This window comes from Ambystoma mexicanum, chromosome 7p, assembly GCF_040938575.1.
Source record: "Ambystoma mexicanum isolate Mex_15411 chromosome 7p, UKY_AmexF1_1, whole genome shotgun sequence".
NCBI lineage: Eukaryota > Metazoa > Chordata > Amphibia > Caudata > Ambystomatidae > Ambystoma > Ambystoma mexicanum.
In genome coordinates, this window is record NC_090939.1 from 720329723 (window position 1) to 720347549 (window position 17827).

A 17827-nucleotide genomic window follows, 5' to 3' on the forward strand; every position below is an offset into this window, starting at 1 on the left:
CGGGTACAGCTTGCGGCCGGAACCACAGCGAAAACTCCTCCCTGGCTCGAACCACCCCGTAACTCCGCCTGACAGAAAAATTAATTAGCAACAAAACCTTGCAACCTGTAAACTTAAATCTTTTTACCATGCGGTAATCCACACAAAACATTTACACGCATAAAAGCACAGTAACGCCCCTGAAGACACTTGCTTGTTAAAACATATCCCTAGACCATCTTATTCTATTGTAATCAATCCCTTGACCGTAGCTGCCTAAAGAAGTGGGTGGGTGTTTGTCCGGGGCTGCAAAGAGGATGAGTCTCTACAGCCCGGACCTTTAAGCATACCCCTAAGCCCAGAGTCGGTTCAAGCCCACCCAGGAGAATGCCACTTCTGCCTCCCGGGGATGGGGGGGCGATGAATACCCCAGGGGTAGATGGCAGAGGGGCAGCCTGCTATGCTGGTTGTCACTCTAGTGCGCCCTGTGGGGGCTGGCCATCCACTTAGCGGTGCCATCCCCTACCACAGCCCCCTACCCCAGAGCCACAGGCCATATGCATTTATAAAATAGACAACAAGGACAATAATATTTTTGGAACAAACAAATCCCATTTTAATGGAGTGAGCAAACAAAATGGGGTGGGGTGGTTGGTCCCAGCCTCCTTTAAAGTAATGGCCTACAACACCTTTTGGGTGGCCCTTTCCAATTCCCAGGGTTTCACAAGTATGTTATTGTCCTCTGGTGACCTGTGTCACTTTCGGTTGTTACCTAGCGGACATCCAGTTACCAACTGCCAGGCAGTTGCTCCCACGCCCTTGCCTGGAGTGCATAAACCGGGTCCACTGCATTCAGTTGACAAGGAGTCTCAACTGTCCATAAGGGTGTCAGTGCCTTTCGAAACCCGCACCCGGCGCATGATCATCCAGCGGGTACCGCTCGTGGCCAGAAACCGTAGAGAAATCTCAATGGCTAGGACCACCCGTAACTCGGCCATGCTGGGGGACATGTCTGGAAGACTGGGAAACTCCCTTGTTTAATCTTCCCTCAAATCCCACACTTTTAATGGTTTATTGCAGAATAGAAGAAGTAAGAAAATCTAATTCTGTTGTTGGGGACTTCAAATCTCATAATTCCCGAAGTACTGGGATGAGGACGAGGGCTCAAGAGTTATACAACAGGAGTGGTCAGCTTGTTAAGGCAAATGACCCACACCTGAGGGAGGCAGAGAGGCTTAAAAGGCCCCCTCTGGCGCATGCCATTAGGTGGAGGCAGAGGTGGAGTTGCAGCAGCAGGAGCAGAAGGAAAGAGTGGAAGGAGGCTTATTGTTGGCAGTCCAGGCAGAAGTTGGAGGAAAGAGAGGGTGCCGGGCCCACTGCAGGGTAAATTCCAACTGCCGGTCCTGCGAGGGTCCTTTTCCCCATGAATCTGAAGTGCAGAGGTTGCGCAGCACAAAGCATGAAGGAAGAAGGGTCTACCCCCATGTGAACCGAATTGCAGAGACTGCGCAGCAAGAAACATGCTGGAGACCATGACTGGGGACTGGTATGCCCCAGAGGGTCTCGGGATCAAGCCAAGCTCTGTATTTAATTGACGGAATGAAGGCAGTTCGAAAAAAGCCAAAGAATAAGGAGTCCTACAGCACGCAAAGGGAGCAAAGACAAAAGCAAGTGAGTGCTATTGAGGGTTCTAATCTCTTACGCATAACAAAGGCAGGCAACAGTAGCAGAGAAGAATCAGTGGCAAGCGAGCAGAATTGGTGTTAACCCGACTGTTGGTTGTTGGACAATGAATACAACTAAAGTAGCACTCGCCTATGAGTGAAATTGCTTGAGTAGCACTAATTGAACAGCCAACTGAGGAAAACAGCGTAATTACCAATCGTGTATACTTAAAAATGATTCCAAAGTGAAGATTAACTAAAGGATCATTGGTAAATCAGTAGAAAACATTGTAGTATTAAACGTGAGTGATCGAACTTTAAAGATTGTGAGTTCCAGTGAACAAACAAGAATTATCCAAAGCCAAGAGTGATACAAGCATTGCTGAATGCCAAGAGAGACTAATAACAGGGCATATACTTAAGTCACAGTGGCCAATAAGAAGAGAAGGACTGAATGCAATGTTTTAAAAGGTAAAGCTTATTAAGTCTGATGGCTCCATAGAAGTAAAGATGGTAAAAAACTCACATTGCCAGAGCCAAAAGGAAGAAAGGTATAATCACATGCTTAAGGGTATTTTGGTCACTGGCGTTGCAGAAGGACAGGAGTGACAAAGAGGCTGCCCGTCTGAAGAGTGAATGTTCAGAAGATTAGTGCCTTGGTTGCATGGAAGTGTTAGAAATCACTAATGCCAATCTTGTCTTTTCTGAAACATTGGAAGACGTAAAACTACTAACTGCTGAAGCTACGTGAACTTTTGGTTGTCAGTAGACCTGTTGCAGAAAGACAAGAGTGGCAAAGAGATTGTCCTTCTGGAAGGTGAATGTTCAGAAGAAGAGTGCCATACTTGCATGGAAGTGTTAATGAGCACTAACGTGAATCTTGTCTTTTCTGAAAAGTAGTTGAAAGTCATAAAACTGCAAACTGCTGATCAGTGATGCCCAAGTTCTCACTGAGTTGATTGATCAGGATGTGGGATTGACCGTGTCAAAAGAAGAGGAAAGTTCAAGGAGGATGAGGATAGAGGGAAGGCTAGACTCGAGATTAGAGAGCAGATCTTCACGGGTGTTCAGGAGAGCAGTTTCTGTACCGATGGCTGCTCTGAAGCCAGACTGATGGTCATGAAGACAACCAACAGATTCAGTCTGCAGAGTAATTTGGGGGATGGCCGGCTTTTCCAGGGGTTTGCCCAGGAAAGGGGTGATAGAAATCGGACAGTAGTTTGCTGGAGAGGAAGGGGGTGCACAAGGGAGTGCTTGAGGGAGAGGGCAAAGTTCCAGTGGCAAAAGAGTGATTGCAGAAATCGGACAAGACAGGAGCGAGGGTGTCAATGTGGTCCTTAATGGTTTTGGAGGAGCAGTGGAGTACTTGCTTGGATGACCCTTTCATAAATCGGGCTTGTCTAGAAGCATCGTCAGGTGTGGTCCGAGAGAAAGGAGGAGGAGAGGGAGAGGCAGCCAAAGGGGACCAGGAGAGGGGGAGGAAGAGGAGAGAGAGGACAGGATGTCCTGAGTTTTAGTGGTGAAGTGAGAAGCCAGAGCCGTACAGAGGGTCAGCGAGGGAACAAGAGAGGTGGAGACTGCAGAAGGATTGGCCTGTTCCTTGCAGACTTTAAAGAGTTTTGCTGTGTTTTTAGAGGCCGCAGAGCCATGGGCTTGGTTGTGGACTCTCTTCTTGCACAGGACAGAGAGTCTGTATTGCCTTTGGAGCAGGTTGCAGGCCAGTTTGTCAGAGGCTGCTCCCGAAGCCCTCCACTTCCTCTCAGCCACCCTGCCCTTGCGTTTCAGGATGGCGAGGTCAGAGTCATACCAAGAGTTGCACTTGGAGATGGGGTTCAGACAGAGTCTCATGACAGGGGCAAGGACATCCAGGGTGTTGGAGATAGAAAGATGCAGTGTCAGAGTGTGTGTCAGCCGCAGGCGTAGGAGGAGGAGAGAATGTAGCGGCAAAAACCTCTACTGACACACGCTTCATGGGCCAAATGACAGAGAAGGTAGGTGGCAGTGCAGGGGTAGGCTTAGCCTGAGGAATGGAGAGTTTCAATTGAGAGGAGAGCAGAAAGTGATGAGTCCAAGAGAGAGGAGTGGTGAGAGGGTTAGAAAGGGGGGTGTCTGAGGAGATGAGAACATCCAAGGTATGTCCGGCAGAGTGTGTTGGGCCAGAGGGGAGAATGGAAAGAGAGTGTTGCAAATGTTGCAGAAGAGCCCAGAGGAGGGATTAGACTCATCCAGGTGGATGTTGAGGTCTGCGAGGAGGAGGAGATGAGCGGTAGAGGCAAGGAGGGAAGAGGAGAGATCAGTCCACTCAGAGAGGAAGAGAGCAACCTGGCCAGGTGGCCTGTAGATTCTGGCCAGAGTGAGAGCGAGGCCAGGAGAGATAGAGAGCCTGCAGACCAGGAATTCAAAGGAGGAGTAGGCCTGCGTAGCAGTGACAGAAGCAGGGACCCACTCCAGAAAGATCAGGGCTATTCCACTTCCGGATCGGTTGGTTCTGGGTACGAGAGGATCTTGTAGCCATCAGGGGGGAGTGTGTCAAAACTTGTGACAGAGCTGACCGTCAATCATGTCTCAGTGAGAGCGAGGACATCCAGGGCAAGTTCTTTGCAGAGGTGGCAGATGTCAGAGGAGTGTTTGACAGCAGAGCGAGAGTTAAGAGCAGCGGCGTGGAGCAGGTTGCCACATTTGAAACACTTCAGGCGTGGGGTACAGCCTGGAGGTACGCCCGGCAAAGGAGGTGCATGAGCCTATGTGTGGGCAGAGGTGGCATAGTAGCCAGAGAGGAGGAGGAAGGTGCCAGAGAGGCAGCGGAAGAAGGAGGTGGCAGTGGGGCCCAAGAGTTGCTAGAAGGAGTAGCGGGAGAAGGAAGGAAGTTACTAAGATGTGGGAGACGACTATCGAAAAGGAGATTGGGCTGAGGGCCCTGGACCAAGGCCGTTCAGTCCAGCCGAGGGGAATGCCCCTTCTGCCTCCCTTGGGAGAGGCGAGGCATTTAATACCTAGGGGAAGTGGAGGCAGGGGGGCAGCCTGCTAAACTAGCTGTCCCTCTAGCACCCACTCTGGGGGCTGGCCATCCACTTAATGCAGGGGCTTTCATTGGCTGGGCTGCACCTGGCTCCCTAGCCCCAGCCAACTCCCTGCCAGCCCCCACAGGCAGATCCTCTTTTTCCCAAACCCATGTTTCCCACAGGTTTGTTTTAATCGCAAATGTGGGCTATAAAAATACAGACCTCGCCCTCGAGCTGTATATGAAGTAAAGGGTCTTTATACCTTGTTAAAATATCTTGTTGCACTTGGGCGCTTTACTCACCCTTCAACGCCCATAACTCCTCATACGGCCCTTGGGAAAGCTCTATAAAGCTTAAATGATTCTGGTGTCTTATTTTCAGTGCCGGTCGTAGGTCTGCCAGTGTCCAACATTCTGACAGCAATGGACCTCAGGGGCGGCCTGAGTCCAGGCGCTGCTGGATGTGTGCTGGGTCCGTCACTAATCGCGCCAACAAATGCAGAACAGCAGGAGGCTCAGTTTGGTTGTTTGGCTGAACTGAGCCTGCTGCTGTTCTTGTAAAGTGTGGCATGTTAAGTTTACATGACACTGAGCTAGAGGCAAGACATACCTTTATTTGTTGCGCCCTTGTGCTGTGGCACCCCCTAAGTGTACCTTGAGCCGGGGCTGTTTATTGTATAATCCTGTGTAAGCATGTTTTTACAGAAAAAATACAGTCAATGATGATGAGAAAGCAGAAAACAAACACATTAAACAAATTAAACACATTCCTCTTCAGCATTCAACATTGCTTTCAAATGTTGTTTTTAAAGGTTTTCTTCACGCAAGCCATTGTATACCCAAGACTTCAATCATTATATACATACACAGACATGAGTACGATATAATATTTTCCAGTCACATTTTCCTTCAAGACACACCATATTTGTGCAGTAGTTATCTATTTTAAATATGTATACTCATACCCAAATTATTGTTAATTTTCAAGTTAAAAACATGAAAATAATACATAAACATAAATAACTGAATTGCCTCACCATTAAATTCAGCTTGTGATTAATTGACATAGCGGAGTGTTCTAGTGCTTTGAAGACGGATGCATAGCAGTCACTGAGCTTTGTATACTTGCCAACGAGAGCAATAGAGCAGGTCTGCATCATCCGTTCATACCTGATGAGGAAAAATAGACCGGATTGTTAGGTTAAGGAATCATTAAATGAGTCCAACTAAAACAGAAAACCTGTTACTCAAAAATGTTCTTTATTTGTTTATAAGCAACAGTCCATTCAACATGTGTAAGCAGGACATAACGTTGCTGCACCGCAGATGTCCAAAGTAGGTCGTTCAGTGCTCTAGCAAAATTAAAGGGCTTTTATAAGTGGTGGAATCTATCACTTGCTTAACATCCGAAGATTGCCTTGACTTTTGAAATATTTAATAAGTAAATGGCTTTAGCCTTAAATCAAATAACAGAAAAAGAGCTACCCCGCTAGGTGGTAGGAATTAATGCTTTTTTTTTCATAACAACATTTTATTGGGTTTTCATAGGTAAGCTTTACATTAGTTACCATAACAACAGATCAACAATCGTAAATCAAATTGAGTGCCAATGTTTCTTTGTAGGAGCAGTGAGTGTTCGCATTCGAGGGCCGGACTGCCTGTGTTTGCCGAGGGGGGCTTCGGCAGGCTGGATTGTTGTAGTCTGCGGCTGAGGGTTAGTGAAGTGGGTTCATTTGGAGCCATCTGGTTAATGGGGGCCTTCTGGTGAGGGCCGGATATCTGGCGGCATAGTCCATGAATGGGTCCCATATATTTAAGGCCCTGTTCAGAGAGCCAGAGCGGATTGCTGTGATTTTTTCGGCGACCGCTATGTCCCAACATTTCCCCCACCAGAGTGCCACCGAGGGCCCATCTTTGTCTTTCCAAACCCTGGCCATTGCAATTTTCACCGCTAGCAGTAGGTGAGAGCATAGCCGGGAGATATGGCCCGAGAGTGGGAGAGCGCCCTCGCCAGTATCGCCCAGTAGAATGATTCCGGGGTCCCAGGGAATGGATAGGCCAGATATGTCTTTGATATGTTTAATTACCTCTCTCCAGTATCGTTCGGCTTTTGGGCAAGTCCAGAACATGTGAAATAATGAGCCAGGGATGTTCGGGTTGGCCTTATTAATTTGAGCGGGGGTTATGTAATACCTGTAGCAAAGTTTATAGCCCCCCTCCCTGTTTGTGATACATTGCAAACTTTTATGCAGCCTAGTCCAAATTTTTCCCCAATTTTCAATATCTATTTCCTTGCCCAGGTCCTTTTCCCATTCAAGCATGTACCTTTCTTTTGTAGAGGAGTCAGCCCTATCTAGGAGTCGGTAGAGAGTCAAGGTTCTGCCTTTGTTAGTGGGGGTTGTGAGAGATAATTCCAATGCGGTTAGTTCTCTGGAGCATTTCTCTATAGTCGCTCTGTGGGATAGCCAATGTCGGATTTTGGCATAGCGGAATCCCTCTCGCTTGTTCACCCCGAATTTAACTTTGCATCTTTCAAATGAGATGGGTGTACCTGCCTCAAGGAAATCGCTGGTTATTCGTAAGCCGCCCTCCCTCCATGATTGGAAGTTCTGTGGGGACAAGCCTGGAGAGAATTCTGGGTTATTCCAGATGGGGGTTAGGGGACCCAGTGAGAAGCAAACACCCCATCTGCGGGCCGCAGCCTTCCAGCATCGGGCTGTAGTACTAGTCGCGATTAGTGGGCTGCTTGTGGCTAGGGCTTGTAGGCTGGGCAAGTGTGGTAGAGCAGGGGGAGGGACAGGGCACCAGGCTTCTTCGAGATTCGTCCATTTCGGTGGGTCTGATTCTTGGACCCAAGCGAAGGCGTGGGATAGCTGCGCCGCCAGGGTATATCTGACCAAGCCAGGGACTCCCAACCCCCCTTGTGCTTTCCCTCTCATCATTATTCGTTTGCTGATGCAGGGCTTCTTCCCCCCCATACGAATTCTTGAATTTTCTTTTGTAGCGCCATTAGTGCTGAGCCGGGATATGAATTGCTAGTGCTGTGCAGTGATATAGCCATCTAGGGAGTAGGTTCATTTTGACGGCGGTAATTCGACCCGAACCAGGAGATCTCCTGCGGTTTCCATCTTTTAAGATCCTTCTGGAGCTCTCTAATAAGGCGCGGGAGGTTGCTGGAGTATAAGCGTAATGGGTCATTGGGGATCTGGACCCCGAGGTAAGTGATTGGGCCTGATGACCATTGGATCGGCATGATGGGGCCGAGGAAGGCTTTTTCTTGTTTAGTTAGGTTGACTGCGAGTGCCGCGGATTTATTGAGATTTACCCTGAACCCTAATAGTGTCCCGAATGCCGTGATCTCTTCCCATAGGGCGCCCAAGGATTCTGCTAGATTTGATGCAGTTATTAAAACATCGTCAGCATATAATGCTATTTTGTATTCTTGGTTTCCCACGAGTACCCCCCTAATTCTCGGGTTTTGCCTGATTTTTGCTGCAAAGGGCTCCATGGATAGAGCGAATATTAGAGGTGAGAGTGGACAACCCTGTCTGGTGCCCCTGGATATATGGATCGTCTCTGACCTGGAGCCATTGACTCGTAATTGCGTGGTGGGAGACTGGTAGTTGGCCATTACCCAGGTGATAAAGTTCGGGCCGAAGCCGAGGTGCTTGAGAACTGCCCAAATATATCCCCAGTCAACCATATCGAAGGCTTTGTGAGCATCTAGAGAGATAACCGCCATTCCCACTTTTAGTCTATGGGCGCTCTCAATGATATTTATCGTTCTTCTAATGTTATCATGGGTCGCTCTCCCTGGTATAAAGCCTGTTTGGTCTCGATCGATCAGGGATGGTAGGATTGGGCCCAACCTAGTAGAACCTCCTAGAAGCTAAACAGGAAGATGCCGAAAATCGCTCCCGGAGGAATAATATCCGCCTGAGAGGCATACCTACCTCCATCACGGACGCAGATTTAAAACTCTACGTCTCCGATCTCTTCAGGTTCATAATCACCCTCCCGGATATCTCTCCCCTGGAGCTGGACCGAATACATAGAACATCCCTGAGACGGGAATCCAATTTTCCTCCAGATGTCCTGGTCAGGGTCCACTTCTTTCAGCTAAAAGAAAAAATCATGCGGGAGGCAAGACAATTGCGACAGGTAACTTTCCGGGGCGCCACAATATCTTTCTATCAGGACTTGGCGCCCTCCACGCTACAGAAACGAAAAATCATGCACCCATTAACGGAATGGCTACGCGAGAAACATACTCTATACCAATGGGGATTCCCTGCCTCGGTCAGATTCAAATGGAAAGGATCTCGGAAATAATGCTTTTTTTAAATCATTGTTGCTATCTCCTGTTGTAGGATCGATGAACGAATCAAAAATGTCTTTGATCCTAAAGAGATCACAAAAACATGTCAGTGTCTGCTTATATTAAGGGCTCAAGTCGAGTATGATGTGTTCAATACTGTTTGTTATCGGGTTTTGATGACTTGACAAGCCTAGACATTATTATCTTAAAGGCAATTCAGTAAATATGAATACACTACTGCAAGCTGCAGCAGCAATAATTCTGTTAGATCCACCTAGAGGATTTATTCAGCTCATCAGAGATTATTTAGAGGTCTTTAGATTTATTTAGATATATTTAGTGATTTATATTATGCAAAGTCATCTGGTAATGCTTTTCTTGTTCTATAGCATTCTCTTTGTGCTGGTCGGCTCTGGAATTACTTTGATTTTGGCAAATTTTGCTTCGGAACTTCGCCTTTAAATTAGGAGGGAAGTCACTTCTTAAACTTCTCCGCTATATTAAAAATAGAGGAGGTAATCTGCTTGAGCGGAACAGCTTTGTTGTAAATACCCTTTTCTATCTTGTTTGAAATCTCCACAGTAAGCTTCTGACTTGTTCCTGTTACTTTAGTTCTGCAGGTAGGGGCTATGAGTTATCAAATATCAGGAGGCATTATTTGTAATTAAATCATATTGAGGGCTGACCAATCTAGTGGATGGGCTGATTCTGATAGTTGACAGTGGCACTGTAAATACATGACAGGTGCTGGACCCATTGAACCATAGATATTCAAAATCCAGTAAGGTTTTCTTGTTATCCACAACAAATATGGACTTACGCATGTTGTATGGGTCCAAGTCTTCCTTGTCACAGAGCTTACTCTAGTAGGGTGAGACTTTACCGCAAAGACAGGAAAATCACATACCTCTTCATAAGCAACAAAGTTTCGGCCTCATTACGAGTTTGGCCAGGAAGTAGTAAAGTTGGTGGTAACTCTGTTACCGTCAACTTTACCACTATGCCAAATTACGAGTTCAGGCCTGGAGTGGAGGATTTGCCGCCAGGAAAATCCTGAAAGTAAATCCTTCGACTCACCTCTGAAAAATAGGCATAATCAGCAGAATTACCTTGGCGGAAATTCGTCTGTGTTAATTCCGCCAAATAAAGCTGCATTGAGTCCAATAGACTCCAGATAAATGGGGAATGACACTGCCACCACCACTTGGCCTTAACAGTAATTTGTTTGGGCGTTATTCCGGCAGATTTACCGCCGGGATACTGCCCAACTCGTAATGAGGCCCAAAGCTCTTTTGAAATAATGCTTGTATTCAAATTGCTTTTTACACCCCACCCATTCAGTCTACTATAAAAAAAAAGGTCCCAGCGTGCCTGTATATACAGCTAGGGTAAGGTCCAGTCAAAGTCAAAGCGAACAAGGATAGTCCAAGGCTGTGGCAAGTAAGGTTTCAAATCAGAGAAATGAATATTGTCATTAAGTAATCAGGGCATTGTCATCTTGTCCCTTTCCCTTGTGACAGTCTTTACAATTTACAAAGCTATGGCACACCATGATGCATACAGACCCTGTCAAAGTACAGAAAACAAGCCCCAAAATGTTATGCCAAACTATACTGCAAAAATCCCAAATCTACAGAGCTAAATGTTTTACTAGAACCACCCCAGAGGAATAAGCACTTTAGAATACTAGAAGAATTGCTGAAACATTGCTAAATCAGAGAACCATCCTACTAGTATCAATTGCATTTAGTTAAGTGTATTAAAATATATTAAGTTCCTCCACAGCCCTTCATAGACACACATACACTTATTATCAACTGCCTTTGGAGTCAATCATGAGAATTGACTATAATGGTAATTGAACCAAGCAGTGGCAAATTCGTTTTAGTTCTTTCAGACATTGGGCCTCATTATACGTTTGCCATTCGGAATGGTGCCGGTGCATCCGACCTCCCCATTCCCATTGAGCCCTGTTGGGCTCAATGGGAATGGGGAGCATTGTTTTGCGGTGCCCCTGAATGGGCAATTACCGGGTACGGCGGGGACGTAATGACTCGGTAATTGCCCATTCGCGGGCACCGGAAAAAAATGATATCGGCGGCAGCCTCGGCACGGCTACCACCGGTATTGCAATGACCCCCACTGACTGTCTTGACAGAACTCACCAAGGGCAAAAAACGTGTTGGCTTTGGCTATTATGAATAGTGTGTGATCAGAGCATTATTCAATAATACTGTATTTAAGTATGACTGTTATAGTCCTAACACAAAGAAAGTTTTAAATATCAACATCCAATGCTGCCCCAAAATCAAGATGAATATGATGCATGGACTACTTTTTTATGCAGCATTTATGCAGTCGTTGCTCAAGATAAGATTTTGAGGTGAGATTATTTTACTCCCTATTTTTAAACTTTGAGAGTAAATGCAGTTTCATGGGAGTAAAACAGAATTTTCTCCTTCGCAAGAGAGTAAAAAAGTATGTGACAGACAGACGGAGTGCACAAAAGGTTACTGTATGCAAATTATTCTTATGCATCAGCAGTCCACAGTGTAACATAAAAGCAGGTTTCTCTCATAATTAACGGATAAACAGAGGGTGCATTAGCCATTGCAACGGATGAGCATTAACTCTCTGAGCTTACCTTGCATGCAAAGAATCTCATGGTCAAATGTTGACTGGACAGTGAGCCTTACATCCTTCAGAGGTTGGTAAATTGAAGTAGGTTTGCATGAACAGCTACATAAAGTTAAATACTTGTCTGGATTACCTCTACAGGAACATGTCTTGCTTAGTTTCCATTTCAATCTATAACTAAGGTACTTGTCAATAGCCAAAACAAATAAAGTAGTCCTTCGTCCAAACCTATCCGCTAAACTGGGCAGACCACTTAGAAAAACATAAAAGATAAACTAGGCAGAGTGCCCTGCACTCAGAGTGATTTCAGCCCAATCTGCCTCAGGATTCTGAGGAGCCGCTAGTGGTTCTGGGTTCAATAAGTGTCTGTAGTAAACACAACTCTTGGTACTTTTTAACAAGTCTTGGCAGTCTCTCAAAGTACCAAAGTTCCCTTAAATTCCATTAAAAACGTCTTAAGTCCCTGAATTTCTTTAAGTAGAGGGCTATTTCCCTGATCCCACTCTACAACTTGTAGTTACCTTTCCCCACTTGCTTCACGTCTTGGGAGTCTCTGTGCTGCCCTAGTATTTATTCTTCACTGTGTTGATTTGGCCTCCCTAGATCCCTCGGGTTCCTTTTTCCCTTAATGTCTCTCTTATTTCTCTATGGTATTGGTAACCCCTCTCGTTAGGTGGCTGTCTTAGCTCTTGGAGGTTCCTCCTAGCCATCTGGCGAATTACAATTTTCGGGTTTCTTGGGCTCCCGTAACCCTTCTGTTCCTTCTCACTTCCTGGGTCTCTCTGACTGTCGCAGGGGTTTATGGCAACTCTTCCTTCCTCTCTTTTTGTTTTCTCCTCTCTCTGCCTCTATCTGCCCTGGACAACCCAGATACCTTCTGTTCCATTGGCTTTGTTCCAATGAGGCGGCATCTCTTGGATAGAGATGACATTCCCCATGGCTTGTGTCACGATGCCTGCCCCCGGAAAGCCAGACCAGGCCCAGCAACCCCGGAAGCAGGCATCATGCCACTTGAAGCATGCCCAAAAACCCCAGTTAGGGGCTATTTGGCTACAGTCCTGGCGCCTATGGCGCCAGGCTCATAAGAATAAAGTCAGTCCTGGCGCCATTACAGAAAACTTACCTGATGCAGACCATGCTGCATACCTACCTGATGCAGACCATGCTGCACGAAGCCACAAGCCAAATGAGGCTTAGAGGGACTATTTTACCTCAGGGACTCCTTTCCTCTCGGGTGGGGCTGTGGAAGAATACTTACCTGGGACTTCTTCCAAGGCTATTTAAGCCACACCCGGACAGCCACACGTGCTTCGTGTTATTCTGCGTGCTGCAGCGTAACACTCACCATGTCTTCAGCAGCTCCAGTCTTCAGCCACGCCCGCTTCAGCCCTGGAACACCTGGAACAAGAAAAGGAGAAGGAGAAGAGGTCAGAACAAAACCCTTACCTGAATCCTTGATCCAGCACATCGTCGATCTGGAAGAGAGAAGCCTTCACAGGTGCGTTGCCACGCACCTCGCAGCGCCGCGCTGAACTCACCATCCGGGGCTGCATTCCTTTACTTCATCGCAAACCCAGCATCTCCAGGCCATTCTTCCAACACCTGGGGGAGACAAGAACAAATAGGTGAGCAAGGGCAATACACACCACCCCCAAAGACTTACCTGATTACCACAGGGGGGTACTCACCTCATCTCGGGTCGGCGCAGTCAATTCTGCATCAACGCCGCACCCCGGCCCCTAAGGGGAAAACAAGGACAATACAACCTAACCCCAAAGACTTACCTGATTTACCACAGGGGGGTACTCACCTCATTTTGGGTTGGCGCAGTTAATTCTGCATCACCGCTGCACCCCAGCCCCTAAGGGGAAAACAAGGACAATACAACCTAACCCCAAAGACTTACCTGATTTACCACAGGGGGGTACTCACCTCATTTCGGGTCGGCGCCGTTAATTCTGCATCATCGCTGTACCCAGGCCCCAAAGGGGAGAACCACAATAGACTTACCAGGATCTTACCAATTGCCACTTGGAACTCTTCTAGTGGTTTAAATCTGCAACCTGCAAGGAATCTGGCAGAGTGAAGATCAGACTTTTGAACTCTTACGAACGATTGGACTTTAGAGTCAATACTGGAACTCGCCAATTCCTCCACGCCAGTGAAGTAACTGGTCGTCTACACGCCCCTGCGCTCGACGCAGGATGGAGAGCTCATCTTTCCAAATCATCAGGTGAGATTAAGAGGGGACTTCAGGAGTGTTCTGTGGGCAGACAAGGGGAGTGGGAAGGCGGGTTAACGCTCAGATTACGGGAGGTTAATTCCCCTTCTCCATTGCAGAAAGATATTCATACGAGCCCAACAAACGAAGCTAAGTGGGTCTGTCCAGTCTGTCATCTCGGCTCTACGTGTTACTCTGGTGGAAGCAACAGCGGGCCAGTCCAGATCGACGCCCCCGTGGGAATCAGGTGAGCGTAACAGCTTGCAGGTTTTCCAGTCTGGATACGAGCAGGTTTTCTCTTCTGCTCGTTTCGGGATCTCTCTGCTCTTGGGCTCTCTTGTTGAAGACGGAGGATTCACTCATCTCTCGATATCTGATTCGGCAGCGGTTTGCAGCCACTGGGCCCACCACATCCTCCGCGTGGGCCCAACTCCAGGTAAGGCTTGCCTTGAGCTGTATTTTCCTCTCAGACTCTGCACTCTCCTGTGTCTGGTTGGCGACAGCTAACCTATGCGTAAGCCTCTGCCTGCGCCACAGCCAGCTTTACTATGCACTGCGGCTCCGTCACTCAGTGACATTCTCACGTCGTTGCCTCGCCTCTGTGTATTGCTTCTCCTCCTCCATTCAAGGGTGATCGTGCCTTTATTCTCGCTCTGTCACCAACAAGGGGAGTGTTGTTTACGTTCAGCTGTCAAGCCCACAGAAAGACCAGCATTGTCTTGAGCAAAACATCCCAAGGCACTTTCAGTATTATCTTGAGTTGCATAAACCATCAGTTTCATGAATGTCCATGTATGCAGACAATGCTTTAGTTAGTGGGAGGTCCCCATGGGAATGGGAGTCCTTGTCCCCTTGAGGGAAGTCACTCTCAATGAGGTTCCGCTTTCTTAAACCCCTAGGGAGAGTTTTGCTTAGCAAGCTCCCCTCCTTAGCCTCAAAGGTGATGACTCCCCCCAGGGAAGAAGGGACAAAACCTCCAAATTTGTCACACCAACCATACACTGTGCACTTTATTGCACAGGGACCATGGTAGAAGGACCAGCATTAAAGGCCACTGGTGGAGAACCAGGCCTCTCTGCTGGGGGCTTAAGTCTTCATGGATGGTTAACTCAATGGAATCTTTCCACAAACTACAACAAATCAAAAATAACTAAATTGTTTAAGGCAGAAACGTGCCACACAGGTCCATGTGGATCTCTTGGGTCTTCCACAACTTGATCAGATGCTTTGGAATGAGCATAAATGAGGAAAATGCATTGAAGAATAGTGTAGAGGAGAAGTCAAGTATCCCCACCAAAAGCTCCACCCCCATGTTGCCTATATGTTGGGAACCAGAAATTGCGACACATACAGTACCAGTGAGGATACCTGTACCACAATGAATCCTTGAAACAAGGTGTCTATTGAGAAAACCCTATATGCATTCACGAAGATATGATGGCCTTTTGGACAAAGTCCCAGAAGAAGTGTGAAAATAAGTGAGAAAGATGACTGGTGATGTCACATGAGGCAGAACTGACGCATCCTGAAAAGATGCACGAGACGAAAGAACATAAACATTCTATAAGATCTGAAGAGTCGGTGTTAAAGATCAGCAACATGTTGGGCTTGAGATGAAGATGCTCATGCTAAAGAAACGCTGGAGAAAATGCAAAGTCAGTTTACACTTGTACAGATGCCGTAACGCAAGTAGACAAAGTAATCTTACTGCTGGCTACTTAGTGAATAGTTTGCGGCGATGTGCCTATGTATATACATAGGAATGTATAGAACCTGGATGTTCCACGATGCACTTTAGCAAGGCTTGAAACCCTGTGATTGGAAAGGGTTTCAGTGTGGCGCTGTTGGAACATAGCTAATGGCGACAGAGAAATTCAAGAAAGGCTTGGCTGGCCCAGCACCAAGAAGTCGAGGCCACTGTGAGCCTGGTTGTCCACCCAGTAGTTACATGAACGTGAGAAAGAAACAAACTCCTGTTTGAGGTGGAATGGAAAAACACTGAAGGCGTCAAGAGTTCATTTAATAGTATTAAATGCAGCAAAGAGCTCAAAAATGCGGGCTCCAGTCACATGGTCAGATCAAAATAGACAGTGGATCAAGCTACACCGAAACCAAGAAGATACTCCCTTTTATTCTCAGGCAGAGAGAGCTTCTAAGAGTGATGATAGATTTTTGGCTAATTGGAAGGGGAAGTATGATCACGCCGACCCTCCCTGCACCTGGAGTGGTAGCCTGTCTGCTGCTAGCATGTAGAATATTCCAGAAGAGTACAAGGGTGCCAAACCAATTTTAGAGGGCCACAAAACAGAGAGCCCTATAGTTTGTGTAAACAATGGATCGTCGTATATTTTGTGACAATGAAGATGACTTGCACTAGAGGAGGGCTTGGTTGTCCACCTGATGTTAGAGATCCAATGACTTCCCCTGGTAGTATGGTACAAATATGCTTTTCAAATTCAAATACAATGAATATGTCACAGGGACCTATGACCCCTTCCTGGAAGTGATCAGTGGTAATTCCAATATTGAAGAACGGGGACAGAAATGACCCTATAAATTACCAACCGATATTGACCTTTAAGATATGCTACAATGGTGTATGTTATGCTGGGAACAGCTAGTGTTATTTATATTTTATTTTTTAAATGTCAGAAATTGTTTATAGCCCATTTTAAAATAGGTATTTTAACATATTTTTTATTTTGAGTGGTGCATGGCCTTCTAATGAAGCTAGTCACAGAAATGTTTTTGTTTATGGAAGGGATGGTAGTATTTAATTGGTTTTGGCGCATGTGGTGGCGCTAGCCACCTATGTGCCAATGCATTGCTAAGACAAGAAAGAAGCAAGTCTCTTCAGAAGTAGGATCTGGTTTAAATGGTAAGTGCAAAGGCTAATCAGCGAAGGTATGAACTCACTGCACCAGAAAACGTTATTTCCTGTGTCTCTGAGTGATTTAAACCAATGCATGGGGCTTTTACAATGATTCTCCCATCAGCAGTCTTGTTGGAAAGAACCTGCTTTCTTTCTGTAGTGGCATAGTGATCCTTCCTTTGCTTGATCACGAGGCAGCCTGAGGTGGGCTGGAGTCTCATGGGAGCAGTATTGTGAGATAAGGGGGCACGGGGTAGAGGGTGGCAGCATGGATTGTGGGTCAGACTGGGCTATACAATTGTCTTGGGCACCAATGCAAAAGTGGGCCACAGTTGCAAATGGCTATTCAATGATTTTGTGACACTGTTTGAATAGTAACCAAGTGGGAGGTTTTTGATAAAGTGTGACGCAATTGTGCATTTTAAATAATATTTATTCTGTAACATTGGTCAAAACTACTAGCTGCAGAATGAATGAACACATCAAACTGGCACAAATGGGCAAAACATTGGCCCACTTTGACCAAAGAAACTGGCCCACACCAGCATTTTGTGCTTTTCGTTCGGCCATGGGCCTATTGTCCGATAGGCCTGTCCTAGGCTGTCTTTCTGGACAACCACTCCCTCTTTGCTTTTTGGCCCACTGCTCCCACTGTGCCTACGCTAACCTTTAGTTCTGTACCTCAGCTTCCTCTGATTTCTGGCCCGCTGCTCCCTCTCCGATGTCTGGGCAACGGCCCCATTGCTTCATCTGTGCTCTCTTGCCCACTGCGTCCCCCTCTGACCGAGTGCTCTGCCTCTGCTTTCTTGCCCACCACTGCACATTTCACCCATCACACCCCCCTCTCTCTCATGTCCCTCTCATATTATGACCATTTAAAAAAATGGTGATTTTGACCCAAATCCTCGAAAAAATGGGGCATCTAAAAAAGAACAAAGGATATGCTATTTTTAGATCACACTTTTTTGGAAATGAGCATGTCACCTTATTCTCAAAGGTGACCTGCGCATTTCCACAGGGCTGAGCTATGACACAAATGATATGTTGGCCGCTGGCCAGCCCCCTCAATATGTTTGTGTTGAAAGCGCTCTCCTGTCAACGTCCTACAGGCTCCCAGTGCAATTCTCTGTGACAA

The 17827-nt window shown here is 46.7% G+C and overlaps 1 protein-coding gene across 6 annotated transcripts in view; it reads right to left on the bottom strand.

Moving 5' to 3' along the window:
* CTPS2 (CTP synthase 2) overlaps positions 1 to 17827 on the bottom strand; it is a 2467148-nt gene that overhangs the window by 1135727 nt on the left and 1313594 nt on the right. For all 6 annotated transcript variants that reach the window (XM_069636801.1, XM_069636799.1, XM_069636802.1 and 3 more), the window contains one exon: positions 5682 to 5814. In XM_069636801.1, the coding sequence (XP_069492902.1) occupies positions 5682 to 5814 (133 nt within the window). The remainder of the gene's footprint in view (positions 1 to 5681; positions 5815 to 17827) is intronic.